Genomic DNA, 19,295 nt, shown 5'->3' with positions numbered 1-19,295 from the left:
ATGCATAACTGACACAGGTAAATACGCAGTGTGTGTGTGTGTGTGTGTGTGTGTGTGTATGTGTGTGTGTGTACTAAAACTTGGAAAACTCAACAGCCAACAAATCCACCACCTTAAAATATGGTAGTAGATCTAAATCAACATGTCTTGAAAGAAGACATATAAGTGACCAGCAGATGTAATTTTAAAAAATAAACAACACTAATCATTAGGGTAATGGAACTGTGTCTCCTTCCATGACAGTGGCTCTCATCACAAAGGTACAAGTTATCATCATGCACTACAGACGATGTTGAGAAAAGGAACCCTGTTCCTTGTGGTTGGTGGGAATGGTAGCAGGCATAGCCAGGACATGATGAATGTTCTTCAAAAAACAAAACAATTGAGCAAAGAACCACAGTCTAATCTGACACTCTCACTCCCAGATCTATAGCCAAAGGAAATGTAAATCCTTTGATTTGCATAGCAGGAAGAGACACCTGTACTGCCCTGTTCACTGAAACACTATTCACAACAGTCAAGAAGTGGAAGGAGCCCTAGGTGTTCATCACAGGAAGATCGCAGTGTCTGGGAGGAAGAAACTTGTGGGTACCTGGGACTTGCAAGCTACCTAACCAGCCCAGCCTACTTGGCAAGTTCCAGGCCAATGAGAAACTTAGTTTCAAAAAAAAAAAAAAAAAACCTCACACAGAAGGTAGACCTCTGGCCTCTACACTCATGTAGCCTGCCTCACACAAAAACGCAACTTGCCCACACGCTTGTATTTACTGGTAAATGGTAAGAGTTACCTGGTTCGAAGAAAATACAAACAATCTGATTTAGAACAGATGATGGTTACTGGAAGGATATGAATGTCTTTCATATAAGTATTAAAAAATAAAAATAGGAATGGAATTTATATATCATTTGTATATATATATATATATATATATATATATACACACACACATACACACACACACACACACACACACACAGTCTACTCCTAAGGTCTGTTATGATTTTGATAAAGGTCTAATAAAGAGTTGGGAAGCTGGAGCTGGTGACAAGTGTCTGCAGTCCTCAGGGGCTCAGGGTCTGCTCGGGTCACAGTGTGGATTCTGAGCCGGACTGAGCTACAGAGAGACATTCAGATAACTTAGTGGCAGGGCATAATATTATATTTGTGACAATATTTAACTAGTGTTCTAATAATTTTCAGTTTAAGAGCATCAAAAATGAAATGAATATTTCTCTTCCTCCCTCACCAGAAGCTGAAGGTAAGTCCCATTTGCTATTGGACAACCCTTTTTCTATTTGTCAGACTGTGTCATTGGCTTATGGGGGAAGTGTCTACAGTATACCTGACAATAAGTCCCTCTAGAGGATTTTAATTCTGCCAAGCGGAGAGACTGTGGAAATAAGATTTGCCCATAAATACACAGGCACTGAAATCGGGCATGCTTTCAAGTCGTAGTTCAAATCAAAACCCTTGTAGGCCAACATGAAAATCAGAGCTTACTTTTTATGGCCTGAGACCTTTGCTAAGGATGCTATGTGCTATGTTTCAGTTCAATAAAATGTCATCTTATCTGACACAGAAGGAAAAAATCCTGCTATTTACAATAGATGGAGTTGGAGATTTGGGCGTAGTCAAATGAGTGAGGCATAGGAAGTAGAATACCCTGCCATCTCACCTGTATGTAAATGATTACAAGGTTTATCCTACTCTGAGAATTGAGTTAGTTGAGCCTGGGAGAGACAGAAGATAGGCAACAGAAAGATTCTTCAGCTGATAGTAAGTCATAGTTAGATACCACGTCACAGTAGAGTGACCCTAAACAATGGGTGTTTCTTTATACTATTAACCAGATAATATAGTACACCCTTTTGTACAAGGCTAGAAAAAGGGAGTTAGATGGTTTCTAGCATAAATAACTGATAAATGTCTGAGTAGATATGTTTCACTCTATGCCTATACCTGTGTACATGTGTCAAAACACCACATGGTACACCACAAATACGTATTTTTATGTTTTAATAGGTTAAAAAAATAACCACTCCCCTTCTTTCCCACACAAATCTCCCCCCAGACCAGAAAAGGACATGGGTGAATCTATTCTGCTCATTGTTGAGACAGCATGGCCCTACATGTGGCTTCAGAAAGGTGGATGGCTGCCAGCCCACAGTTAGTGATCTCACTAACTTGACCACTGCCAACTCTCAGTAGACCTGTTCTGACTTGTGGAATCCTGAAGGTGAGATGAGCAAAATACAGCATGGAACTGAAATGAACTTGGGGGAGAAGACAAAACAAGACAAAACAAACACAAAACACCAGACACCTACGCTCCAGTCCAGAGTTGCTCTGGGCTCCTTCGCTGGACCGTTAGCCACAGGGAGACCAAGAGGATGTGCAGGTGCCAGATGCTGGAGGCCTGTCCGGGAGATGGCTTTCCTGCAGCAAGAAAATAAATAAATAAATAAATAAATAAATAAATAAATAAATAAATAAATAATAAATGCATACAGACAGACATGCATACATGTGTACATATGAACACGAGGATATGAGAATCCTGTACAGAGCTCACAGCCCCCTGTTGGATAGAATCTGTAAGGGAGCAACCTGAGGGAGTCTCTAGCATCTGATATCCTTTACAACTGTGGTGAGATACACCTCTACTAGAATAGACAGTAACAAATGCCCCCAAAATCAGAGAGCCTGAGGAGGCTGTTTTGTAATAGGACTACAGGGCTAGAAGCTGGAAGCTCAACTTCTTTTCAGGGTGGAGGGCAAGAGTGGAGCCTCACCACTTACAGAGAAAAAAAAAATAATGAGATACTTAGGATACTTGGAAAGAAATTCAAGTTGTCACAGATGAAATAGAAACAACGCCCTCTTGTGCAACTCCACTGCCCAGCACAGCACAGAAGTCTGGTTACCAATGGAAGCTTGCTTACTCCCTTCTTCTGAGAGCAATTTCCTTCTCCTGGCTGAGGATCACACCCCTGTCCTCTGAGCTGAGCTCCCTCAATGTGAAAAGACTGATTTGCATCTGCCAAGAAACATGACCCACACTTCCTCAGCCGCCCTCAGTCAGAGGAGCAGGGAGAAGCCACAAAGGACACAGCAGATACTGTGAATGCCCTCAAGGCACAGCCTCAGAGGGAAAGGTGCTTACAGCAGAAAGAAAGATGAAGGGTTAGGAGCAGACAGGGAAGAATGTGTTGCGTCCTAAAGGGCAGGGGACTCTTTTCATGTTCACTGACCTATCCAGACTCCACCTATGAATGACAGGTGAGGTTAGGCAAGAATAGTAGTTCTCCACACTCAGGAATAAACGAGTGTGTGCCAGCACTGGACACTGAGTGTGTCAGATATCTCAGCAGGTAGCCCCCCCCCTCTCTGTTTCTTTTAGGGTCTCTTGGAATCCTACCCAGGAAGTTCCAGAAACCGGTCTTCAGGAGTTGGCAGTTACCACCACAGGCTTGCTGGCATCCTTTCCAATGCAGGCTTCAGGCAACACATTAGCTCTGCATAATTCCCCAGACTCATCAGACGGGTGGAATTTTTGAAAGAAGATGGTCCAGTCATGGTTCCCTTTCCTCATGTTCTCCAAGATAGGTAGTTAACAACTTCAGTTTGGGCTCCTTGTGACAAAGTACATCCCACACCCTCTAGCCATATTCCTATGAGAGGAACAGTGACCAGGTGTGGTACCCTAGGCATGGAACCCCGGCATTAGCTCAGGAGACAGGGGCAGGGGGGTCTGAAGACACAGAAAGTCCAAGGCTATCCTGGGCCACATAGCAAGACCCTGGCTTAGAAAAGAAAAGGTAAGTGGACATTTGAAGGTGCTAAGATAGCCTAATATAATACAAGAAACAAGGGGGCGAGGAGTGAAGAGACGAGGAGACAGAATCTTCTGTGGAAATCCTTCTCTCACAGAGGTTTTCCTCCCATATTGAGGGACTTTCTCTACCATGGTTCATAGGGGTTTTCTTCTCTACCTTCAAAGTTCTTCCCATTAATGCTAAACCAGTTTCGCCCATTAAAATAAAAACAAAACAGACAAACAAAAACCCCGTGGTTTTGTAGATTCAGAAACCATAGGTTCTACTTTTAGGTCTTCAAGAGTCCTCACAAACTAAATTTAAGTGCTTAAAAAATTCCATAGCAAGAGGCTGAGATAGATGGATTATAATTTCAAAGCCTGCATAGAGCTACATAACAACTTTGAGGCTAGCCTGGGCAACTTAGTCAGAATCAATATGTAACTATATAGGAAAGTCTTTGGTTAAAATGTTATTGGTGGCAAGAGGACAAGGGAGAGAATGAAGGAAAGATGGGAGGGAGGGAGGGAGGGAGGGAGGGAGGGAGGGAGGGAGGGAGGGAGGGGAGGAGGGAGGGAGGGAAAGAGGAAGAGAGAGAAGGGAAGAAGGAGGGAGTGAGATAGGAAGGAAGGGGGAGAAAAGTACACACACATACACACACACACACACACACACACACACACACACACACTATCCAATCCAAGCACAAAGCCATAGGATGGCTGAACTCTCAAATTTTAGATGAATGAGAGAAAAACAAATCTTTTAGAGTTTCACGAACTATCTCAGAAAGTTGTGGTTAGAAAAAAGAAGTAGAGAAAACAAGATAGAAGTGGGAAAGAAGATCGAGTCAGGGCAGAGGAGGAGGAAGAAGAGAAAAGAAATAAAATTCCATTGTCTGGTCTTGGTAGAAACTACTGAACAAGTGAGTTCTGCTCCGGGGCACGTGTGAACTGTGACAGCCTAAGTTCCATCACCCTCCATAACTAGGAACCGACACCTGACCCAGCAGCAAGCTGCCCTGGCTACTGAATTAGTACACAAGGCATCTGTACACTACAGAACCTTGCTGCACCTTGACCCAGATAGTACTTCCCAGGAACTCCCATCAAAGAATGCACTTTTTTAGCATGTGGAAAGAAGCAACTAGGTCTTTTGTTTATTTCTTATTTATTCCCCATTATGGACGCAAAATTAAAGGCTGAATTCGTAATATTAACAGAAGAAAACGGTATAAACACTGCACATACAAACATTAATGAGGAGGGAAATGGGTTAAGAGGCATTGTAAGCAGCTACCAGTTGGTGGCTGAAGGTACACCTTTGAAAAGTTGATACATAAAACACAGAATAGAAAAATTATAATTAGAAAATATTGGGGCATGAGAGGCACTTTTGATTTCAGCTTTCTACTCTTCTAAACAGATGAACATCATTTTTTGTAATAGTTCATGCATGAATAGATATTTTCCTTCAAAGAGGAAAGGAATTTAATTATATCCGGGACCTCAACTAAAATCAGTGAGTGTTCCTTTTCTATTTACATCCATCATGGTGGAAGAAGATGACATGAAACTCTAGCAGAGCTTGCTGTGTGGATGGAAAGGGTGAGGGCAGAAGTTTTAGCTACAATTTGCTCTAATTAAACAATAAATGGGGGTTCAACTTCACATCCTTCCTCCTGCTCAGAATCCTCCCAAGTGCACAGACTGAAAGTGTGAAATGCCAACGATTCTATTAACTTCACAACATCACTTTGTGGGGAACGAGTATTCTCACAAGAGCATGTCTGAAAAGAACTGTGATATTAACTGTGAAATAAATATGAAAAGAAAATACTTCATAATTCAGTTCCCAGAGCATAATGCCACGTTAATGTCAATTACCTGACGTGAAAGACTAAGAACACATTTCAAGTACAAGAGCTATCATACATCTTCAATGGCATTCTATTATTGCCTTCCCTTCATTCAGTAAAGACTATAAACTCCTAAAGGACAGGACTTCATTCATCCACTAATCTTGTTACATCTAGCCCTGAGCTAGATAGACTCTGCACATATTCAATAAATGCCTTCTGAATTAGTGAATGAACTTGACCAAGAAGCTAAGCAAAACAGCTTGCTGATTTGATCAGGGCTTGAGAAATCCAGTTAGGTTGATTTGAATAATGTCCCAAGCTTTATACCTCAGAGATGTCCTTTGCTGAGAGGGTCCAAAATCCTTCAAAGCAGCTCTTTAGTAGTAAATGTAGCTGGGCATGGTGGAACACACCAGGGTTTTAATCCCAGCATGCAGAAGGTGAAGGCAGAGGCAGGAAAGTGGTACATTCAAAGCCAACTTGGACTACGTACACAGGGAGACTTTTCTAAACACCAATAGACAGACAGACAGACAGACAGATGTAGACTAGATAGAATCCAGTCTTCAATCCAGGCCTGCTGGTACATGCCTGTAATCCTTGCACTGGGAAAGTAGAGGTGGGCGGATAGTCAAGTCAAGGTTATTCAAGACCTGGACCAAACCATCTCATAAGAAAAGAAAGGAGGGGAAAGGGTAGGGAGTGAAGGAGAGAGGGAACGGGAAGGGGAACGGGAACGGGAAGGGGAAAGGGGAAGCGGGGACTAAAAGTAGCCAAGAAAAAAAGAGCTAACCTTGGAATTACCAAAACACCTCATCTTCTTGATATTAAGATAACAGTGGGTTGTCATCCCACTGTCCTGTTTATAAAGGACATAGGACAGTGATCATTTTTTAGACAAGGTCTCACCATGTACCTCTGGCTAGTTGACTTGCCTGAACTTACTAAGTAGACCAGGATGGCCTAACACAACTTTTGCCCCTGCCTCCCAAGTGCTGGGGCATGCATCACCACCTCTGGCAAGGGTACTAATATTTTTTTTATTATGTACTCACTCAAAGAAATATGTAGCATAAATACTCTTCATAAAGAAAATCTTTTTAAAATGCACAGGAAGACATGCAAGACTGATTATTCAGCCATGGTACCCTCTTGGGATCCATTTCAAAATTTCAATCTACTCTCCTTTCAACTGACATGGCTCAGAGTCAAGCCATCCACACCACCTTCTGGGAGTCTAATTCATGAGGATAAAACTCCTGCATATTGAGTGGGGAAATGTCAGAGAATGGAGAGTGTGTTTTGTCCAGGACATCTAAAGACTGGGAGGAGCTACTGATGCATTCATCTCCACTTTCTAGAAAGGCGTCAGCTATATAAAAAGGTACTCTGTGCCTTGGTCACACTCTTCAAGTGCCTCAACAGACATCCTATGGGACTGGCAATGCAGACCAGTGGGAGAGTACTTGTCTAGTATGTGTGAGGCTCTGAGATCAATACTCAGTACCCCCAAACAGACATAAAGAAACGTGTGTGTGTGTGTGTGTGTGTGTGTGTGTGTGTGTGTGCCGTTGTACTTTTCTTCATGTCATGTAGAACCTATTTGTTTTTATCCGAGGCAGACTATACTGCTTCTCAGTTAACATGAACAACAGCCCGAAATGCCAAAAGTCCACACAGTGAGAACCAGTCCCAAACCCCACATAAATATAAATATTCCACTCGTAATTTTATGTAGGGGAACAATCTGTGTGATTACTTGAGCCAAAGTCTAACTTTGCATATGAATTCAAAGGAGTTTTTGATTATTTTAAATATACATCAACATCTTCAAGGATGTAATTACTACTGGGGGGGAAAAAGGTGGGACTTAATTTCCTAAGTTCAGTCAGAAAGTCACTGCTGTATTGAACCATCAAAACAATATACCTGTAGATATGGACTTTGGTACTCCGTGGTGATTCCTTCTAAAACAATTAAGACAGGGATGCTGGATTCTTGCCCACAGTGGAGTTTGAGCTGGTCCCTTTAAAAGTCTTCTAGAAGACTGGACATAGCTTAATGGCAGAATAAACATGTAACCTAGCATGTGTAGAGGCCTGGATTCAGTCCTCAGCACAAGAAGGAGTAGGAAGATGGGGGGTGGGGGGGAAGAGGAGGAAGAGGAGGAGGAGTAGAAGGAAGAGGTGGTGGTAAAAAAGAAAAAAGGCTTCTAAGCACTTCTAATGTGTCCCCAGCTGAGCGCCACAGTCACAGAGCTGTGCAGGCTTAGACTAGTGTGCCTACTAAAGCGACTAAGCCTATTTCCAATTCATTCTATATTTCTATATTGTCCATATAGAATTTTCTGTATTCATTCACAATTTCATTCAACCAACAAAACATTTATGAGTATCTATTTTATACTAAGCACTGCCCTAGATGTGTAGATTCATGAATGAATCAAACTGACCTAAGTTACTGCCTGTGAAAAGCTCACAAAACATATTTCACCACATTTAGAATCATTTTACATATCTTATGGATCCCTTACAACAGTGAGGCTGGGACTTTCATTATCCCTAATATGGAGTAACAGTTAAGCTGCCCGTCCAAGGTCATATGCACAGGAAGAGGGTCAAATGAGTGTGAACCAGAGAAGTTATCATCTTCTGTTACACAATTCCACACTTTCATGGGACCCTGACAGCACACAAATTCATACCAAATGACTACAAAATTAGCCCCTTCTATTCTTGTCTCCTATTGCCTTAACCTATTGCACAACCTACCTATTGCACAACCTACCTCCACAATAAGAATATAAACTTCAACAAAGAAGGTATTAGAACATACAGATTAAGAGCAGAACTTGGAATACGGGAAAGAGACAACTAAGACTACGATACCAATAGATCAGTGCCTCAGTCAGTTCTTATCAGAAAGGCTGTCACTCACAGTAGATGAGAACAACCATAAAGACCCACAACTAGACAATGTGACTGAAATTCTGGGGCCATCAGTCCTAGGTGGGATGTCTTTATCACAACCTTCCCCTCAAGGCTCACTGATCTATATGGAAGAGAGAGCAGAAAGACTGTAAAAGTTAGAAGTGGTGGATGACTTCAAGGATACAACGCCTTCCAGACACAACAAGATGATATGCACATGAATAGATAGAGCCTGATGCACACACGAGATCTGCACAGGATCAAGCCAGACAAAATTCCAGCACTAAGAAGAAGTAGACACAAAGACACTCCCCACCACCACCACCAACAACAACAAGCTATTTGCAACTGATACTTTCTCGGAAAGGGAAAAATCAGGGATTTTGTCCCAAAAGATTGTCACTGCATACACCAGGGGCACTGCAGGGAAGGCCCCAAGCTCAGGAAAAGTTGGTCAGCACAGAATAGACTCCATTTTTTTTGCACTTTTGTTTTGTTAATTTTTGTCTTTTGGATGTTTGTTCTTATTTTTGGTTTCTGATTTTTGAGACTTTTGTTTCTGGGGGGCAGCAGGGAGCTGGGTAGAGAGGTGGGAAGGATTATGAGAAAAGTTGGGGAAGGGAAAGGATATGATCAATACATTACAAACTTTTTTAAAGAAAAGAAGTGTAGAAAAATATTTAGAGAACAAAAAAAGATGACAATTCACCTTACCAATGGGTACATCTTAACCGTTAAGTTTCAATTTTCTTATGTGTGAGTGTGTGTATTCATATATACAGTGCATATATATGTATGTGTACACATACATGTGATGGTTATTCCTGGTTGTCAACTTGACTACATCGGGAAAGAACTAAAAATCAGAAATGGAGGGCACACTTGTGATCTTGTGGCTGGAAGACCCAGGCTTCTGACCCAGATCTTGCCATGGGATGATTTATGCTTTTGGACCAGATCTTGAGGCAAAGTGGCCATGAAAAGCTTAGGGTTAGGCAAGGTAGTACACACCTTTAACCCAAGTATGGAATTGCCAGAAGCAGTGTGATCTTCGTATTATAAGGGGAAGCATAGATAAATCAATGTTTTATTCTCACTGGTGTAGATACTTATTCTGGTTATACATTTTCCTTTCCTGTATGTAATGCTTCTGCCAAAATCACCATCCATGGCCTTACAAAATGCCTTATCTGCCTTCATGATATTCCTCACAGTATTGCTTCTGACCTGCACAGCCAGAGAAGTGCGACAATGGGCCCAAGATCATGGAATCCACTGGTCTTACAATGTTCCCCACCATTCTGAAGCAGCTGGCCTGATAGAAAGATGGAATGACCTTTTGAAGACACAGTTACATTGCCAATTAGGTGGCAGCAGCATGGAGGGCTGGGGCAGAGTTCTTCAAAAGGCAGTATATGCTTTGAATCAACATCTGATATATAGTACAGTTTCTCCCATAGCCGGGATCCATTGGACCAGGAATCAAGGGATGGAAAGGGGAATAGTTCCACTTAATATCACTCCTAGTGACCCACTAGGAAAGGTTTTGCTTGCTGTCCCTGAAACCCTAAGTTCTACTGACCTGAAATTTTGGTTCCAGAGGGGAAAATGCTCCTGCCAGGAGCTACAACCAACATTCCATTGAACTGAAAGCTCAGACTTCCCCCTGGTCATTTTGGGCTTCTAATGCCCTTAAACCAACAGGCTAAGAAAGGAATAACAGTGTTAGGAGGGGTGATAGATCAGATTACCATGGAGAAATTGGATTGCCTCTCCACAATGGAGGTAAGAAGGATTATGTCTGGAGTGCAGGAGATCCTTTAGAGCATCTCTAATACCACCATATCCTGTGATTAAAGTCAATGGGGAACTATAAGAGCCTAATCCAAGCAGGATGACAAAGGGCACAGAAGGAAGGAAGGTACGGGTCACTCCCCCAGGAAAAGAGCTAAGACTGAGATGCTTGCAGAGGGTGGAGGAAATACAGAATTGGTAGTAGAGGAAGGTAGTTATAAATACCATCTAAGGCCATGTGACCAGTTGCAGAAACAAGGCCTGTAAGTAATATGCATGCTTCTGTTTTATTTTGTTAGGAACACATTTATATAGATATTTGCGCTTTCTTCCAATTTCTTTAACCTCAATTAAGAAAATATCAATTGGTATTTAAGTTGAGATACTAAAAGGATATTCCTAAGGGACATTGACTTCTTCTAAATTTACAATGTGTTTGTGATTGTACAAGGGATAGTTATATCATGTTAGGCAATATTAATGACCTGGTAATTGTTTCATTTGGATAAGGGATATGATTTGTGTCAAGTTGACAAGGAGTGCATTGTGAGGGTTATTCCTGGTCAGCTTGACCACATCTGGAATGAACTACAATCCAGAAATGGAGGACACACTTGTGACCCATATCTTGAGACTAGGAGACAGAGACTTCTAACTCAGATCATGACATGGGATGACACATGCTTTTGATCTTGAGGCATAGTGGCCACTAAAAGTTTAGGCCCAGGCAAGGTAGTACATGCCTTTAATCCCAGGAGACTGCAGCAAGCAGATTTCTGAGATCAAGGCCAACCTGGGATAATGCAAATTCCAAATCCAGGTGTAGTGGTACACACCTTTAATCTGGGCTACACCTTCTACTGGAGGCCTACACAAGGACATTAGAAGAAGGAATGCTCTCTCTTCACCTGCTTGCACTTACTTGCCAGCACATCTGTTGGAATCTATCTCTTCAGGATTCTAGCTTATACAGAAGAACAGCTGAAACACCTAGCCTCATGGGACTGAGCAACTATTAGATTCTTGGACTTCCCATCCACAGCTGCTCATTGTTGGGTTAGTTAGACTGCAGACTGTAAGTCATCACAGTAAATTCCCTTAATATATAGAAACATTCCATAAGTTCTGTGACTCTAGAGAACCCTGATTAATACATGCATACACATATCCATATCCATACACACAATAAAACAATCATGGTCAATCAGAGAACAGTGAAGTTTTTTGTTTGTTTGTTTGTTTGTTTGTTTTAATGTTGAAGAATGATAGCACACAGGATATACAACATCTGCTACTGTCACTGGCATTATTACACATTCAATGCTCTCACAGCATCTAGCTACAGCTAGGCACATGGTAATCTCTGGGTAAACATGTGCCCTTTTTATTGCTTTCAAATATTCTAAGTCCCCTGGACAGTTAGGGTCCATCAATAGAGATCTGACAGGCTTCCAGCGCATGGCAGGGAGTTCAAAGGCGGCTATTCAAACAGAAATTTCTTCAGGTTGGGGAGTAATCCTCTAGTTGCCTACAAAATCACTCTTTTGCCCTAGGCTGTCTGTCTTACTCGTGCACCCTTCTCCCCTTAGACTAATTCAACATTTTGAAAATAAACATGCAAGTCAAATGCTACAGGCTTTATCTGTTGTACTGGATTTATGTAAATGAGCACAACAGAAAAGCAATGTTTAATTTATAACAATAGACTCACTATTAAATGCAAGTTCTACTGCTAGACAAGAACTGTCTCCCATGGAGAGCTCGTCATAACCACATCCTTAAAACAACCTTGGCATGACGGAGGCTGTGATAATAAACTTCCTTGTAAAGCGAAGATTTCTTAGCTAAAATCCTCTCAGGAGTTAATGGCCTTTCCTCTTTAAAGAATTATTTGAAGAGAGAACAAGTTATCTTCCAGGATAACAAACAGATGGTGATACGATGGGCTGAGTTGTGCCCCTCCCTCAATTCCTTGTATAGAAGTCCTAGTGTGCAGTACCTCAGAATCTGGCCTTACGTGAAGACTGGGTCGTTAGAGAGAGGGCTGCTGGGTTTAAATGAGCTCCTCAGAGTGGACACCTGATGCTCTGGAACTGGTATCATCATGAAAAGTGGAAATATCACAGACACTTAAAAAGTTACAGGAAGACAGCAGTCAAGAGGAAGGTGGCGAGGTTACAAACCCAGGACAGGGAGAGATGACCAGCAGATGGCCAATGGCTGGGAGAGTCTTAACACAAATTGTCCCTCACAGCCTCAGCATGTTGAGCTTAGGTAAAAAACAGCAAGTTCCTATTGTCTGGGCTATTCAGGTGGTGGACGTGGCTGTGGGGGCCTAGCAAGCCCCCAGCCTTCAGAACTAGACCCCACGCTCGCAGTGAGCACAATGGATGTGTCGAACTTCAGATCTCTTTTTCCTGTCACCCCATAAAACTTCAGGGGCCATCTTACCAGACTTCTACCTCACAAAACAATGGTATTTTAAGACAGACACTTTCTAATAAAAGTGCAAGGTAAAAGACACTTTCCTCATACAAACCTCAGAAAATCTGACAAAGATTTAGATAACACATTAGTGAAGTAAGAAACAGATTCAAGGAAAATTCAATAGACACATACGAAGTTGAAAATTCTGAAAGGAAAAGGATAGTTGAAAAGAGTGAATTAGCAGTGAAAGAAGATGGCTTTGTACAGGTTTAAAAGATTACAGTTTGAGAAATGCTTGTCATGCAAACATGAAGACCTGAGGTTGGATCCACAGCACCCTCAGAAAACACCAGGAACCCTAGCACGGCGAAGGAGGAGATGAGAGGACTCCTCTGCCAACTGACTAGGTAGCCTAACTTCATCTGTGAGCACCTGGTTAAGTAAGAAGCCATATCTGAAAAACTGACGCCCAGCATCAACCTCTGGCTCCACACACACATGTGCACGCACACATACACACCATGAATACATACCTACACAAGTGTGTGTGTGTGTGTGCCTGCGCGCGCGCACACACACACACACACACACACACACACACATACACACACACACCACAAATATTTAAAAAGAGATTACACCCTCTGTGATGCTAGCTTCTCTTTTACTCACAGAACTACAGCATCACACTTGTGTACAAGCCAATTGCTACATTTATAGGAACAAGATCATCTGCCCCTCTATCTGTTTCCAGCTAATAATCAAATATACAGAGACAACAAAATTACCACTTACAGGAGTTTGACATGAGAGTCAATTACTGAATAACAAGGCTCTATTTTTATTCAGGCCAATTAGAATAAATAGAATTAAGATGGTATTTAAAACACCAAGCAGTGTCCATTCACCACAATGTGTGGTAGTTTGATTCTTGCTACTCAGGGTTCCAATGATGACTTGGGATTCCTGGAATGGCTTTATGGCTATCTCAAACATCCTGAATAATTTCTTGAAATAAGTTCTCCTTCCTCCAAAGGATAATTTCTTGGGCACCAGGAGTGGACTGGGGCATTCTTGTAATCTTCTCTTGGGTCAAGTCTAATCTGAGACAGAGCATTTCAACTTCTCAGAAGAATGACTGTCAGGAAGTCAGGATGAGCAAGGCTGGAAAAAGGAGAAGCTGAACTGCACGTCAGTCAAACATCAGCTGAGGTCTCCTCAGCAGAGGAACTGGTGACAAGCCGGTCTTTCAGAATTGGCATGAATTGGGGTAAAGACACCCATAGCAACCAGTGTCTGGACTTGGACAACCTCTAGGGAACACTTTCTCATTGGCAAGAGGTTCCCTTATGCCTGGGGCTCAGCTGTTGAAGACAGATATCCAACAACAATGAACAAATTTAGGAGAAAAACATTAGCATGAGAACATAAGCCACTTGAGACTTCAGAGACATTTTCGAAAAGATTTAAGTCCACAAAGCTGCTCCTAGTAAGACTACTGGTTCACCTTCATGTCTCATGTTGTTGTAAAATATCCTGGTGAAAAGCAGCCTTCAGGATTTGGGGTTATTAAGCATACCATTCCAGATAACAGACTATAATACAGGGAGGCCACAGTGTCAGAAGCTTAAATTATCTAATCAGATTCTGTCAAGATTAAAAACAAGTCCAGGCATGATCACCTATGTGTTTGTTCTTGGCTCCACGACTCCACTTGTCTATAGCCCAGTGACTTCCAAACCAGGGAATGTTGCCACCCACAGTGGGCTGTATATTTCCATATCAATTAACCATATTGAGAAAAATTTCCACAGACATGCCGATGGGTCAACCCAACATAGACAATTCTCCATGGAGGTTCTCTTTCCAGATGATTTTAGGGTATAACAAGTTCACAAATAAAGCTAACCAGCACAAGGGCCAACTGGAGAAGTTTGTCTTTGGAATCTGCCTCTCCACTCCACACCAGCATACTAGTCCTGACCCCATCTACATCCCATCACCACAGAACAAATTAGGTTAGATCCCTTATATGGGAACCTGGATGCTCAGAAAGAACTCATAAAAGGAGGGAAATTTACACGGCATCCAAAGTAGTTAAATAATGTTCCTAAATAACGAGTCATAAAAGCCATAAATATAGATGGCAATGTCTGTAGTTAAATTCAGTTATGTTGACTTGGAGATCAGTGTCTTCCTACCACTGACTCACATCGACAGTGTGTCTTCTGACTACAGGAGTGCTAAAGTTCTCTCAGTCTAGTCACTGTGTCAGAAGACACACTGACAATGTGAGTCAGTGGTAGGAAGACACTGATCTCCAAGTCAACATAACTGCAATACACTTTCTTTGCTACAGGAATTATTTCAAAGTGGGGCTTGACTCTCAGAACATAGAACAAAGCCAAAGAAACCAAGAGCCTGTGAGGCTGAAGCAAGGGGATGTTAGGCCCGGAGACTGGGTAGCAGGTAGATTTGCCTTGGTGCTATGCACCAGAGCTAATATACAGTCAAGTCTTAGCCCTTCCTTCTGGAGACAAAGGAAATCTACACTTATTAATAAATCCCTTCTTACGGGGCTTGTTCAGCCCACAAGGGAACTTCTCCTGAATTTTCTGCAAGGGCAAACTTACTATTTTAGACAAAAATTTCAGGAGACATTAAATAAAAAAAAAAAAAGTACAAGAAAATAAGCAGGACAGAACCTGTCCCCCAGAAAACTCAGGTATTAAAGGGCAAATATCGATATTTAAAGAAGCCATGTCTGAAGAATTTAACATTCTCCTATAAATACAGGCTATCAGTAAAGAGAAAAAAAAATAAGGAAGGAAATAGAAATTCTTAAAAGTGCTTAAAAGTACCATAACTAATGTAAAAGTTTGATGTAGGTGCCTGACAGTAGATTTGAAATGATAGTTGAGGGAGCTGGAGAGATGGCTCAGTGGTTAAGAACACTGACTGCTCTTCCAGAAGTCCTGAGATCAATTCCCAGCAACCACATGGTGGCTCACAACCATCTGTAATGAGATCAGATGCTCTCTTCTGGTATGTCTGAGACAGCTGCAGTGTAGTGACATATAATAAATAAAAAAACTTTTAAAAAGATGATAGTTGAAGAAATCAATACACTCAAAGGTGAGACAAATAAAAACTTTCAGTCTCATTAAAATAAAAAAATAAAAAATGAGTTATAAACCCATAGAACATCATAATGCACACTGGCATGTTTATAAAAGATATCCCAAAAGACAGAGATAAAAATAGACAGGAATTGTATTTGAATAAATAACAACAAAAATTTCTAATACTTCTTTTTCTTTAAAAAAAAACCACAATCTATGCATTTAAGAAATTCAATCATGACAAACTTATAGAGCTCCATATGAAAAACATTACAATCTGTCTCTCAAAAAGTCAAAGATAGGGGGCTGGTGAGATGGCTCAGCGGGTAAGAGCACTGATTGCTCTTCAGAAGGTCCTGAGTTCAAATCCCAGCAACCACATGGTGGTTCACAACCATCTGTACAGCTACAGTGTACTCATATACAAATAAATAATAAATAAATCTTTTTTTAAAAAAAGGCTTGAGAGAAATAAGCAATATCTGAGGAAGACTATTATTAAAAAAAAGTCAAAGATATTGAGTTTTGAAGTCAGCAGGAGGAAAATTAATCTTCGCTGCCAGGGAGCCTTAACACAGTGAAAAGATGAGTTTTCATTAGAAAGAATGTATACCAGAAAAAAATGCATTCTGTATCAAAAGCACTGACGCTCAATAAAATAGTAGACAAACGTTCTATAGGCATTAAAAATAAGGAATCTATAACAGCTGCAGAAATCCCTCCAACAGGAATACCTATAAAGCCTTCCCATCAGCTCGGAGAAAACAGCACTTACTTAGACATCTGGGAAACAAAGCGAACCGGCAACGGCATTTATTTTAAAGGCCTCCAAAAAAAAAAAAAGCAGAGAACACCAAGAATTGGCAAGAACACTTAACAACCAGAACTCTTGCACGGTGCTCTTAGAAATGCAAAAATGGTGAAGCATTTTGGAAAATATTTTGGCAATTTCGGATATAGTTGAATATAAATATAAACTTGGATCCAATCAATTACTCTCCTAGATGTTTGTATAAAAAACATTAAAATATGTACATGAATGTTCCTGGTAACTTTGTTCATATTATTAAGGAAAAAATACAAGCAGCTCAGAAGCCCAGCAACAGAATGTGTAAAGGAAATACAGCATACTGAGTCACCGCGATACACTCAGAGATAAAACGAACTACCTCTACTTCCAGCATGGATGGATGGATCCTAAAACAATATACTGAGTAAAATACATAGGATACAAAAGAAAAGAACTATGTACAGATTCTTTCTATATATAAAGTTCTGAAATAGGAGAACTAGTCCACTGTGGAAGAAATCATAGTACTGGTTGCCAGTGGAAGAGGAGCGCTGACTGGAAGACACAGGAGACACTTTCTGGGTGAAGAACATGTTTCTAGTTGTACTGAAGGTGTTAGCTACAATCTTGTTGCAATGCATTCACTTGTTCTTAATATGTATATACCTCAATAGAATTCTCAAATAAAAAGGATAAAGTGTATAACTTGCTATCAAACAAGAAACCAATCTTTAGTGGCTGACCATTCAAAGATAATTATTGAAACAGTTTACTCTGGAACTAAGTTTTATCTTTCAATTATTTCCCAAATTATGCTATGGGGATCACCTGTTCCCTGCTACATAATGACCCCCTCCGCCATGATAAATATTCTAATTCTAGTACATAATTGCACTCATTGAAATCTTGTTCATTTTCATGTTGTGTCCAGTTTAAAACTCCTACTCCCTTCCCACAGTCCTGAGGCACAGAGGGCTGGCTGACCTGCAGGGAAAGGGGCCATGCTTGCTGCAGACACTACTTCCTCTCTGAGAACACAGCAAAGGTTTTGAAGATGAATCCAGTATCAGGACTACGGCCAGGACAGGTACTGGCATTGCAACAGGGGCTGTATGAAACACAGAGCAACACTGCTAATGCTATGACTCTGGGCAAGTTCTTAAACTACCTTTGCTTCAACTGAAAAAAGGGAGGATTATCTCTTATGGACAGTATGAGAATGTGAACCCACCTTACCTCATGGAAGCATTTCCTTTTAAATCTATAGAGTCCTTGATGTCAAAAATAATGAAACCACATTCACAAGCAGGATGGGTTTATTGTGGAGCTAATGAGGCATAGACTTCAGGTTTCTCGCTCTGGTGGGCCACTATGAGGACTGGAAGCCACAGGGTTTTTCAGGCAGAAGGGGAGAGAAAATTAATCAGGAAGCATTTGTTTCTAAGGATCTGTCGTCTGTGTTCTTACAAGAGTTTAAAATGATGGTAGGGAAGGAGAGAAAGAGAAGCCAGACCTCAAAGATCACACATGCCCGAAACTTCACCAGAAAAATATCTGTCTTGAATTGACACAAAATTATGAGGGGGAAGAAAGTCTTTCCAAGACACTTGACCACATGAAGTCTCATGAAAGCTGTTTTGCATGCTCATGCGTCTATGTTGCATGCTCATGCAGTCTATGGTGCATGCTCATGCAGTCTGTGTTGGGTGTTTAGTAAGAAGTAGTTACTTTGATACATTTTTCTTAGTCTAGGAAACAAATACAAATTCGTCTAGATTGTGGTAGGAGTGAGCTAAAAACAGCTCTCACCCTGAGTCTCAAGGAATATTATAAAGGTACCAAGATCTATGACGTCTACATCAAAAATTACTGACATGGGAATTTTTTTTAAAAGACAGCCAGCAACCTCCCCCCGCCCCCGGCTCCTGTCCATCTTCTGCTTCTTTGTGGGCCATAGCCCTCTGGAACTAAAAGTCAAAAGTCAAACTGAGCTTTCTCCCTCCATCCACTTCTGTCAGGTTCTTTGATCCCAGGAGTGAGAAGGTGACTGAGACACCACATTTCCAACAGATGTTCCCAGAATAATTGCTTCTCTTTGTAGAAAAAAAAATGAAATTGGGTCCTTACCCCACAACAAATATAAAACTTATAATTACCAGCAGATTAAAGATGAAGATGTATAATGCAAACTGGAAGTTGTAACAGATGAGATCATAAACATCTTTTAGTTACTGAAATAGAGGGAAGCATTTAATAAACGTAACTGAAAAAAAAACCTACAAATTCAGGGAATTACAAATAAACTAAATTCTAAGTGTCACTCACTTTTCTGTGGCCACCAACAACTGTCTACTTGAACGTACGACCTACTCAACACAAGAACAATCCTACCAAGATACTGGAAAGCTGGCTACCTCCCCAGGGACGGGGAGGTCTTAGACCTCAGAAAAGAATCCACGTCTACCATTTGACTAGACCAGCATAAAGCTACTAAATTCTAAGTCTAATTCTTATACTCACATTATTTCTAAAGTTTGAATATTCAGTAAAAAGAG

At 41.1% G+C, this 19,295-nt stretch overlaps 1 protein-coding gene and 1 long non-coding RNA gene across 9 annotated transcripts in view; one reads left to right on the top strand and one right to left on the bottom strand.

Moving 5' to 3' along the window:
- The window catches only part of LOC147004016 (uncharacterized), a 70,210-nt gene extending 66,451 nt beyond the window's left edge, over positions 1 to 3,759 (top strand). The window contains exons 3-4 of one of the 2 annotated variants that reach the window (XR_015047656.1): positions 1,202 to 1,259; positions 2,073 to 3,759. This is a non-coding gene — a long non-coding RNA (uncharacterized LOC147004016). The remainder of the gene's footprint in view (positions 1 to 1,201; positions 1,260 to 2,072) is intronic. The other variant, XR_015047657.1, reaches the window with a different exon arrangement.
- The window catches only part of Dgki (diacylglycerol kinase iota), a 449,800-nt gene that overhangs the window by 302,697 nt on the left and 127,808 nt on the right, over positions 1 to 19,295 (bottom strand). For all 7 annotated transcript variants that reach the window (XM_029478766.2, XM_085840737.1, XM_029478767.2 and 4 more), the window contains exon 2: positions 2,329 to 2,437. In XM_029478766.2, the coding sequence (XP_029334626.2) occupies positions 2,329 to 2,437 (109 nt within the window). The remainder of the gene's footprint in view (positions 1 to 2,328; positions 2,438 to 19,295) is intronic.

The sequence above is a fragment of the Mus caroli genome, unplaced genomic scaffold (assembly GCF_978045245.1).
Source record: "Mus caroli unplaced genomic scaffold, Mus_caroli_1 scaffold_7, whole genome shotgun sequence".
Taxonomy (NCBI): Eukaryota; Metazoa; Chordata; class Mammalia; order Rodentia; family Muridae; genus Mus; species Mus caroli.
Note: the sequence above shows the minus strand (reverse complement) of the source record. Positions and strands in the feature narration are given on the sequence as shown.